The sequence below is a fragment of the Haliaeetus leucocephalus genome, unplaced genomic scaffold (assembly GCF_000737465.1).
Source record: "Haliaeetus leucocephalus isolate CR32 unplaced genomic scaffold, Haliaeetus_leucocephalus-4.0 Scaffold536, whole genome shotgun sequence".
Classification (NCBI taxonomy): Eukaryota; Metazoa; Chordata; class Aves; order Accipitriformes; family Accipitridae; genus Haliaeetus; species Haliaeetus leucocephalus.
This window is the reverse complement of record NW_010972972.1, coordinates 222,141-233,027: the sequence shown is the minus strand read 5'-3', so window position 1 is coordinate 233,027 and position 10,887 is coordinate 222,141. Positions and strand designations below refer to the sequence as shown.

At 38.6% G+C, this 10,887-nt stretch overlaps 1 protein-coding gene across 2 annotated transcripts; it reads left to right on the top strand.

Moving 5' to 3' along the window:
• Positions 1 to 1,264: 1,264 nt before the first annotated feature.
• CCDC90B (coiled-coil domain containing 90B) lies at positions 1,265 to 9,023 on the top strand. 2 transcript variants are annotated; one of them, XM_010576557.1, is made up of 7 exons: positions 1,265 to 1,377; positions 3,351 to 3,454; positions 5,777 to 5,878; positions 6,535 to 6,576; positions 6,656 to 6,727; positions 6,811 to 6,868; positions 7,661 to 7,773. In XM_010576557.1, exons 1-7 carry the CDS (start codon positions 1,356 to 1,358, stop codon positions 7,696 to 7,698), a joined length of 438 nt encoding a protein of 145 aa, XP_010574859.1. In that variant the 5' UTR covers positions 1,265 to 1,355; the 3' UTR covers positions 7,699 to 7,773. The 2 variants fall into 2 exon arrangements, with proteins under 2 accessions (XP_010574859.1, XP_010574858.1); XM_010576556.1 differs by lacking the exon at positions 3,351 to 3,454 and adding an exon at positions 8,943 to 9,023 and having other exon boundaries at positions 1,300 to 1,377; positions 6,811 to 6,864; positions 7,661 to 7,775.
• The last annotated feature ends 1,864 nt before the right edge of the window (positions 9,024 to 10,887 follow it).

Below are 10,887 nucleotides of genomic sequence, written 5' to 3'. Positions count from 1 at the left end.
CAGCATGTCTAGGCAACCCAAAGCTTCACGCTGTAATATCAGCTTTTCTGAGGGAATGTCTCTACAATATATATGTTCAATCCAATGAAAAAAATCCGCTAACGCGTTTAGAGAACAAAAAGCTGTGTGTTTAAAGGCTGTCATGGCTCAGTGAAAAAAGAACATTTTATTCCACAGTAAATGTTAGAGTTATTTTAAATTATTTGCACGTAGTATTCAGTGTTCACACACTTAAACACTAATCTTTCCTTCGTTTCTTAAATCTTAAGCAGACTTTGGTTTGGATACTGCAGCTGGCTTCATTATAGTCACTTCTTTAGAGTAGATACAAGGTAGCACATAACTTGATTTATTTAGCAGTGGCACAATATAACTTCCCTGTTGTTTAAATGATATGAAGGTTTTGGGTAAAGGTCTAGATAAGATACAGAACAACATTTTGGTTAAGGCAGAGAGCCAGCAGTGCAAAACGCTTCGAATAAGCATGGATTTAGAAGTAACAGGGCTTTTTAGATAACAAAGACTCTATCAGAACAGAATCTGTAATGTGCAAGGCCCCACAAAGATAAGATGAAGGGAAAAATATGCTTGAAATAAAGTAGGAGAAGCAGTGAAACATCTTGTGGGAAGGCACTTGTGTAATAAATAGAGTGGATCTTTAATACCCATCTCTGAGGTATTAGGCGCAAACACCGTATCACTTTGTTTCCCAATTACTTTCCTGGTGAACCAACAAATTCATTCTGAACATTAGATTTGCATAGCTTGCTAAAAAAAAAAAAACTGTGGCTATATCTTCACACATGGCACTCTTCTTGCTGGAAAGGATAGTGACAGAAGAAAGTGTAAAAAGAATGTGATTGATGGATTTTGTGAAGAACCAAATGAATGATGTTAGCTGTAGCCAGTAGAAATTGGCAGTACGTTAGAACTGCTGATCTTCTAAAAGTGATGTTTCTCAGATATTACAAAACAATTGGTTGTGGTGGTTTTTTGTTGTATCAGGATGCTTGTCTGTTACACAGCTTCCTAGTTACACAAATGGACTTAAGTTCAATATATGAGTCCTAGTTGGTGTAGATTTCCTATGGAAAAGGGATTGATGGTTTCTGACACGTGCCGCAACTAAGCAATCAAAAGGATCCAGCTTTTTGTTGCAATATCTGTGCAGCTTTGCTATGATGAAAGAAATTAAAATTAGCTTATTGCATGATAAACCAATCAGGTTAAGTTTAAGGCACATGTTGTCACTTCCAGGTTTTGCCACCACACTCGTTAGGAAGTCGTATGATGTCAGAAGGGTTGAAATCACTCCCCTGGAGCAGCGGAAGGTAACTTTTGATACCCATGCTCTAATGCAGGACCTGGAAGCCCATGGTAAGTGATATCTGATAAATAGTTCAAAGGAAAACTTTTAGTTTAAGTACTATAACTTTGAGTGCTATTGACGTGCGGAAAACAATTGATCTCTCATGTCATTCATGATTATGTAAACTTCTGTCCTACTTCCTCATCATTCTTTTCCATACAGAAGAATCCAAGCTTGTTGAATTTTTCCTTGAGCAGTAGCTTTTCCATACTTTTGACCATGCATGATGCCCTTCTGTGACTCTTTTCCACTTCTATCGCATCCTGTTTCAAAGGGGAGGGAACAGAGCTGCTGGCATTACTTGACAACTGAATGTCCTGTGGATTTGAATAGTGACTTAACTTTGCATCTATTTCGTTCTCTGCTCCTTTTCTTAGTAATTCCTAAGGGTTTGGTTTGCTTTATTGATCCCTACTAAGCATTGAGCTGATATCTTCATCAGACTAGCAACTACCTTTTAAAATCCCAAGATCTTTCTCCTAAGTGACAGTTAGAACCTTATCCAATCTGATGTTAGGATTTTTTCCACTGTTTGGGTCTAATGATAATATTTATTAGTAGTTAGAAGACTCCTAATAGTCCACTAATGATGTTTGGGGTTTTTTTCATGCACATCAGACTTGTCAGCCTGTAGTTACCTACATCTCTTCTGGAACTGTTTTTAAAAACTGACACTGTATTTGCCATTTTCCAGTCCTCGGGTAACTGAGGTAACTTGTGAGATGTTACTTGTCCCCAGTACTAATTCAGCTATTTCTTCCTCAGGTTCCTTTACAGCTCTTGGGGTGAAGTCTGTCTGGTGCTGGTACACTGTGTTGTTATTCAGTTTAATTTATTTCATAACTTCTACAAATACTTCAGTACTACAGTGGGCAGGCTCTATAGGCAAAACCTATAAGTATTGCAAAAGTGAGAGAGGCATTTAGTTTTTCTCAGACTTGCTGCAGGCAGTTTTCAGGCTCCATTCTCTTGCTTATATGAATTTCTCTGCATTTTCTAAACTTCCATGCAATAAGGATGGTTCCTGCTATAGAGGAAGAACAAAATAGTACCTAAGTAACCCTGAAAATTCAGAGGAACTGAAGCAATACTGTGACACCTCTTAGTGGAAGGAGACTGTCATAAAGCACGCATAGCTTTTTTTTGTCATGTAAACCAATGTTGCAGCTTGACAATACCATATTTTAGAAGGGAGCAGTGGCATATTTCTCAAAATAGTTTGCCTTGAAAGCATTTTTCAACAAAACATTAATTGACCCCACTTTATAAAATGGGCCAATTGAAATACAACACATCAGTGAGATTGCTGGAAATAAATCTTCAGGGCAAAAGCTCTCAGCACTAGATCAGATATGGCTAAAGTGGCAGCTGGGGGGGGTTCACTATTCACCACACATCATCTTTAACGCTTCAGAATTGCACCAAGCTATGGACAAAGTGTAATTTTTATCATCAGAAAGCAGAAATCCCAGTTTGAGTTCATTCTGCGGGCAATGGGTGCAGCAGTTTTAAAATGAGTTTTGCGTGCGTTTGTGCAGAACAATTTCAATATATGCAGGCTTACCTTTTAATTTTATTATTCTATAGGACGCATGCTTTGTAGCTCAACATAAGTTTGGTTTTAACAGAATTTGCAAAAGTTCATTATAAAGTAAAATTTTGCTGAATTATTTCTATAGTGCATGAACAGTTAAACAATGTACAGAAATTTGGTCCTCCTGTCAGCTGCATGCATAGACTATTTCTGTATATTAAGTTAATGTGCTTCAGATTTTTGCAGAGTTAAGTCTGGTTTTTTTCTATTTAAAAGTCACAGTGACTGGTTTCTCGCTGTCAGTTTTCAGTAACTGTGTGACTTCCCATTTGCCACTGTAGTTAGGTACAGCACTTCAGTGTCCCCATTTATTACGTACTTCTTGCTCTTATCTTCCTCCAGGTTTTTAATATTACCTTAACACGTCATCCTTTAACTGTCTTTTAGGCTTTGGGAAGGAGCAAGCGGAGACCATTGTATCGGCATTAATAACCCTGTCGAATGTCAGTTTAGACACAGTCTATAAGGATATGGTTACACAAGCTCAGCAGGTAAATAGTCGTCTATGGTGTACATATACAGCGCTGTGTAGCTATAATGGTTCATATTTGCATATTTAAAAGACAAGTGAGCAACTTTCTATAGTACTATAAACAGTTCACGGAGGTAGGTTTTCCTAAGTTTCAAGGTGGTATTAAGAATAGTAATATCTTGCACATTTCATCTCACAGGAATGTTTTCCAAATGCAGCCACAATTTATAAATGTAACGCAGAGATCGCTTCATGTGCAGCTGAAAAGCTCTGAGGGGAAACCAAACTTTTAACTGTGCTTTACAATGGTTGAGGGCAGAAGAGAGAGTCAAGGAGGGGTTCCTGAGAGATAACAAGACCACCTAAAATACCAGAAAATTGTCGGTGTTTTTATTGAACTTCAGTAAGGATGTCAACTCTCTTCTGAGATACACTGTATTTGTCCTATTTTCCTATTCATAAACTAAAAACTACTATTAAAACTATTTCATTATTTTGCTCTGCATTTCGGTCTTTAAAGCTCCATCTATAGTAAAAGCTAAACATGGCTAGGGTGAGGGCTCAGGCACCACCACATGGTCGTCCAGAGCCACTGCGGTGCCTTGGCTTGATTTTGACCTGTGCCAGCTCTCCATCTCCCTGACCAGGGCACAATTTATGTGAAAGTGTAGGGCCAGGAACTGTTCCCACCAGGCAGCGTGGTCAGAGCCACCTTGTTTTAGGAGGAAGATATTTTAGCCATCTGGATGTAATCTGTGGTGTGTCACGTGCCCTCGGGGACAGCAAGTAGGCTCTGAATTATTCTGTTGCTGGTATAAACCTAGCTGTTTGCGCTGGCCAGGTCAGCACCTCAGCTTGCACTCAAGCAAAGCACTGAGGTGTCTTCTTCGCTTAGATACTCAAGTTCATGTTTGTGGACGTATCTGGAGGCAGTGAATCAGTGAAGTAGCATGTCTGGGTTTTCCGCTGATAATAGAGGTGGTGACAAGTTTCATTTTAAGAAATTGCCAAAATAAAAAGAACTTTAGTTTTTCTTGTAGGCTAGACATCTGGGCCAGGGTAATAGAGCTCTGATGCACAGTAATGGTTTTAATAATTACTCAGGAAGGCTGTGCAAGCTGAGATTAGGTGCCATTCTTCTTCAATGAGTTAATGCAATTAAGCATTCATTGCTATTTTATTTAAACTGCTGAGCCTTACTTCCAACAGATTTTTATCTTACTGGCATTTATTCTGAATGAAAGTTATCTCTTTTTTTCTATAAATCTCAGAAGAAGACAAAAGCTTGTGTGTGTCTCTTTTTTTCATCAAAATGGAAATCTTTCTTTTTGGAAATCCTATTATGTGTAAAGTCAGTATTCCAAATATAATTTGCATGGAATTGTGTTCTGGTTTTTATAGTGTAGTCAGTGTTGAGACTGAATGTTTTAAGATGGGATGTGGGAAATTAGCTCCTTAGTGTAAATGCAACTGAAGTTTTCCCAGGAATTGTAAAAACTTCATTGTGTTCAACAAAGTAGTCAGACTTCAGTGGAAGTTGGGTGAGGGCATATTTTAACGAATTTAGTTCAGCGTAGGATCTGAGAAGTACTGTTTGCTTGTAGTCTGGATGAGAGCTCTTCATTTTGCTGGCACTCAGCTTTAAAAGCAGAATCCCACAGAGATACATTATTTTCCATGCTGAATAGTAGGGTAACTTCCTTATGCTAACTAAAGGAGTATTGCTTTCAAGATTCTAAAATACAAAGTTTCTTCCTTTATTTTCTTTTTTTTTCACTCTGTAGTTTGTAAATACTTGAATTCTGAACTCGTTAGTCCAAACACCAGGAAGGCTTTTTTCAGTGCTTTTTAGCAATCTTTTACTAGTGTCCGTCAGACTTGTAATGCTGAGAGGACAGTGAGATACTCGTATCATTAAGTCTTTGGCTTTTGATGACTTTGTGGGCAAGAAATGGAAGTGCTTAGTTAGGAACTGGATTAAAACCAACAATTAATGCTTCATAGGCTACTGAACGTTCATTGAAAATGGAAGAGGATGAAGGACTAACCTGTAGTTTTGGGTCTATTTCATTTTATAGCTACTTGGATTAATACCACTGGCGTTTTTTGCTTAAATTCAGGGTTAGTATATAAAAGCAACAGAAAAAGCACAAAACCAAAACCTCTTGTCTTTCAAACAAATTACAGCTATAAAAGTCTGTGTTTCTGTCACTTTCTTGCTGGAAAGTCTCCTCATTGTTGTGCTTTGCAGTAGCTAATTTCATCATTTCAGACCCAAAAATCTTTACTTTCCTTTATTTGCCAGAAAGCGTGCAACTTAACATGTTTTATTGTTTCGAAGGAAATAACTTTACAACAGATAATGGCGCATTTGGACTCCATTCGGAAAGATATGGTCATCCTGGAGAAAAGTGAATTTGCAAATTTGAGAGCAGAGAATGAGGTACTAATAAATATTTTTAATTAAGCAGTTAAATTGTAATATATGTTGGGTTATACCTGTTGTACATTTTTGTGGAACAAAATATGAATGTAAAAGTAATTCCGGATACTTTTATCGGAGTTGAAGTGTTTGTAGATTACAACTTCTGTGATCACAGAAAAATACATTTCATGTGATAAGACTTGCTTGGTTCTTCTGTAAAGTAAAAAAATTCTACACATCTTAGAATCATCTTCTGTAATTTTATTTAAGGGTGATTCTGGTACAGTCTTGTCACCATTAACCATAGAATGCAGGGAGAGCAGTTGGCTGTTTCTTTGCAACAATTTAATTAAACCAGTGATTGAGACATGTTTTGCTTTTGCTTAATAGCATTTGGTATTTTTCTGCTGTCTTTAGTCTCAGAATAACAAGATCATCATCGTTACAAAATAATCCCTTTATTTTGAGCAAAATTCCCAGCAGATTCTATATGGCTATACAAATTGAACACACCAGTTAGGATATTTAATCAAGAACAAATTGCCCCATTGGGAGAAAAATTATGGAAGAATAATTGCGTGCATGTGGTATTAACACTTACATGACTGATTAACTTGGTCAGCAGTTTTCTGAATTTGTAAAATTTTTTTTTTTTTTTTTTCCTCTGCACTTAGAAAATGAAGATTGAATTAGATCAAGTTAAACAGCAGCTAATGGTAAGTAAACAGTAAGTACCTACACACTCCTGTTAGGGAGAGTAAATAGTTATTTTCATAATCTTTATTTGCTTTAAAGAATGAAACTGGTAAAATCCGAGCTGACAGCAAGCTAGACATAAACCTGGAAAGGAGCAGAGTGACGGATATGGTAAGCTGGTCTATCAAGATACTCTTTCCAGTTCTGTGTCTTGTTTTCTGTTACTACAGTTGTAATTTATCTTTTATCCACAGTTTACAGATCAGGAGAGGAAACTGATGGAAGCAACTACAGAGTTTCATAAGAAAGTAAGTATTGAACAAAGCCTATTTTATATTGAGCAGGATACAGTTACACATTGGACATTATGTAAACCCCAAACTTTTGTGAAAGTTAGTAGATTTTTGAATGTGATAAAGCAAAAGGCTGGGCTGTATCACTCGTGTCTGTTGTACATGTCTATTGCCTAGGCCTGTGAGATTGGCACTGAACACTGTTCAGGCAGGAGGAGGCATCCTAGCCTTGTCTCTCGCTTCCCAAGTATCTTGCGTGCAGGCTGTTACAGGTGGGATGTGCACTGTCGTGCTGCCCTTCCCAGTATTAACAGATGAGCTGATCAGCTGTACCAGAGGGATGGTTCTGGTGCCTACAGCCAAGCAAGTATTTCAAGGCTGGAAGTCCTCAAAGGTGCTAGCGGGCGCTGAAGACTAAGAGGCTGAAGGTGGACATGTCCCATCTTCAGCATCTCCTCCCTTTTCTGGATATGGCTTGTGAATGCTTAAGCCTTTGTTTTGCAAAGATTATGGGGTACTATCTAGGCGCTGTAGAATGCCCCCTTTAGGAGGCACTGGCATATCAGGGACAAATGTCTGTATGATCTGAGCTTTCTCTTTTTCTCTCTCTCTTCCGTATTATTCCTGGATTGTATTAAATGCTGTTCTGTGTCTTCTAAAGTCTCTTACCAGTTACATATTTTACTTCAGTGATAGGTTGGAAATTTGTTTCTCTTTCTTGTTGCTGGTAGCGTGGTATTCTTATTTGGCTTTGCAAAGCTGAAAGGGCTAGAGATCACTGTCAAATATATGCTGTCTTTTAATGTTTCAGGATTCAAGTACCAACAGTGTTATCTCAGAAATCAGTAATAAAATTGACACTGAAATAGCTTCCTTAAAAACACTCATGGAATCGAATAAACTTGATACAATACGTTATTTGGCAGGTATGTGATAGGCAAGGAGGTGAGTACCAGTATTGTATTTTGGAAGTGTAAAATTTTATTCAAGAGTATATGCTAAGCGAATTCAAGAAGTCAGTTGTGTAGCAGCAGACAACTGGGTTTGGGTGGGGGAGACGGACGCAGGCACACACAGACACCCCCAACTCAAAGAAATGTGCCATAAAACGCAGAAGCGATGGGAGCATGCAGACATTGGGGCAGTTGGACTAGGATTGTGCCCAGAACTGGGATTAGGAGGAATATGGACATGATTTAGAAAAAAAAAAGAAAAGCCTAAATGCCTTGCCTAGTCTGACAGTACCTCTGCTTGCTGCGGGGCAGCCATTTATGTGGCAGAGTTGCTACAAAAGTTCTCCTGAGGTCATTTAGGTTACCCTGAAAGTTAGCTGTCATTTGGGACTAGTCTGCGAGTGACCAGTTCCATTTCCCATTCAGTCCTCCACAGACACATCGTTTCAGTGTGGTGGTACTGGTACTTCCCCCTGCCAAGCAGAATAAATTTCAGTCTGAGTTGAGACTGTCTTCTCAGTATATACATCACCAGTGAAATTTTTATTGTATTGGAGCTGGATAAGAGAGTGATGCATTATTTTTGGAAGTGAGAACAAGTTCAAAGGGAAACATAATTAGCTTTATTCTAACACTAACTGAAACAGCAGCTTAACAAATCTGAAAGACAACTCATCAGGCTTCAGAGGTGCTGCCTAGATACCCTAGTGTTGTGTCAGATATGTGTATTCTTAGTTCCTTGTCATTTTGTTCAGTGGGAAGTCATTTTAATTACGTTTAATGGCAAGAGCTCGTACAGCCATCTCTCCTGTAATACAATTTCCAATAGATGGGTGACAATAGTAGAAGTTACTGTAGCCTGTTGTGCTCTGTATTATCCAGCGTAGTTACTCAGGCTGCTGAATTTGACCTCCTGTCTCACGACCTGGGCAGTGCTACTGTGCAGGATATTACATCTAAGTCATTGTCTTCTAAAATGATTCTATTGCATCTACAGCAATTCAGGAAGTTTAGGAGGCTCTGCTCTATAGTTGTTATCATTCTTCCATCTGTTTGCAGTTAATTTCCTGTATGTAGAAGGTGATACAATTTAGCATTCAGCTAATTATTTCCCTTTTGTTTGTTTGGTTTTTTTAACAGCTTCGGTATTCACTTGCTTGGCAATAGCACTGGGATTTTACAGGTTCTGGAAATAGATCTAAATGGAATGACTGCATCAAATACAGATGGAGAAAAGGCCACGCAGGCAACATCAGTTCAATGATCATGTTTGCGCTGTAGAAAACCTTGGTACCTTTTTGTTTTGATATTCCTACTGTGCACTAAAAATGTTTTCTGAATATGTGACACTAAGGATCGAAATAACTGGGGGGGGTAAGTAGAAGCAAACAGTAATATTTCATTGTCCCCTATTGAATATTGTATTTATTTCAAATCAAAAGACTTCTTATGCTAAATCAGAAAGTGTTTCCTAAAGTGGTTTAGAATAGTTTTCTTTTTGGAACATTCTCAGTGGAACGTTCTCACTCTCAGCTCCTCTCGAAAATGGAAATATGAAACATTTGGTATGGCCTTGAAAGGGGAATACTGTTCCCAAGTTAATATTTCCAGTATGGGAATACTAATGCCAGATTCCAACAGATCTACTCTGATCCAAGTAAATTAATCTTCAATATAGGATCTGGATTTTTGCCTTCAGTTTGTTCCTCTCTTCTGACAGACTGAAGCCTGGCCCTTTGGGGTTTTTTACTTACATAAACACACACTCCAAGGCCTTTAGTGAAGAATCCTTGTTTTTCTTGAAAACTGGTTTACATAAATTGAAAATCTCATGTAGAACTAAAACGTCTCCGTAGATTTTTTTTTTTTTCAGTATCTCTTGCAATTTCCGTAACCCCAGAGGTCAACAGAATGGGAGAACTTCTCTGTCTTTATCTTTCCAAGGGGAAATGCCTCCACTCCCGTCAACTGTGTACAGCCCTGGGGCAGATAAGTGCTCTTACTTCCTCCCTTCAAGTAGTGCAGAGTATTTCCCATAAACCCTCATGTATTTTTGGGGCATAGGTTCTGACTTGTAACACGGAAATACTCAGCATCTCAGTGGTGCCAGTGTGGTGGTGGTCGTCCTCCTCCCATCTCCACGCTCTGCCGGACTATTCTGTAACCCTGTGGGACACACTGACACTCCTGACTTCTGGTGATGACCCCTCTACCTTTCACAAGGACTTCACAACTCTTGTTGCAGAGATGGGAGATAGCAGGTGGATGCCTTCCAAAACTGAAGCAGTTACACTTTGTTGAGTACAGATGCATATGCTTGGTTTGATTCTTTTAATAAAATAATAATTAAAAGAAAAGTCTTCCTGGATTAAACTTTTAGTAAGAGTAGTCCCTTTATGGGCTGAAGAGTATGTATTACTGATTAGTGGCAATTTTTTTAATTGCAATTTTATTCTGTTTACAGTTGAACTTGCTGCTATCCTGCCCATTCTTACATTCTGTGCATTAAATTATTTATTATCTTCATTTAAGAAAATAAAATTAATTTCTTATATTTGCTATCTGACTGAGAGATTTGAATACAGATTACCAGTCTGTAAAAACGTGTCTTTTACAACAGGCACAGTGCTATTATATTGGGAGTTGAGGCTGCTTTTTCTGTTGTCTGTGTTTGTCAAATAGGCATGGGTGCCAGCAGCAAGGATCTCGGCAGGTGGCCGGCAGCTACTGGTGTCTGTTGTAACTGTTGCATTTACAAATCCATCTTCTTGTAAGTTATAACCGTTTCTGAGGTTCTCATAATTGGAATGATTTGGATCAAAAAGGACTTTAAAGTCATTGAGTCCAACCGTTAACCGAGCACTGCGAAGTCCACTACTAAACCGTGTCCCTAAGTACCACATCTACACGGTCTTTTCAATACCTCCAGGGATGGTGACTCAACCACTTCCCTGGGCAGCCTGTTCCAATGCTTGGCAACCCTTTTGGGGAAGAAATTTTTCTTAATATCCAATCTAAACCTCCCCTGGTACAACTTGAGGCCATTTCCTCTTGCCCTATCACTTGTTACTAGGGAGAAGAGACC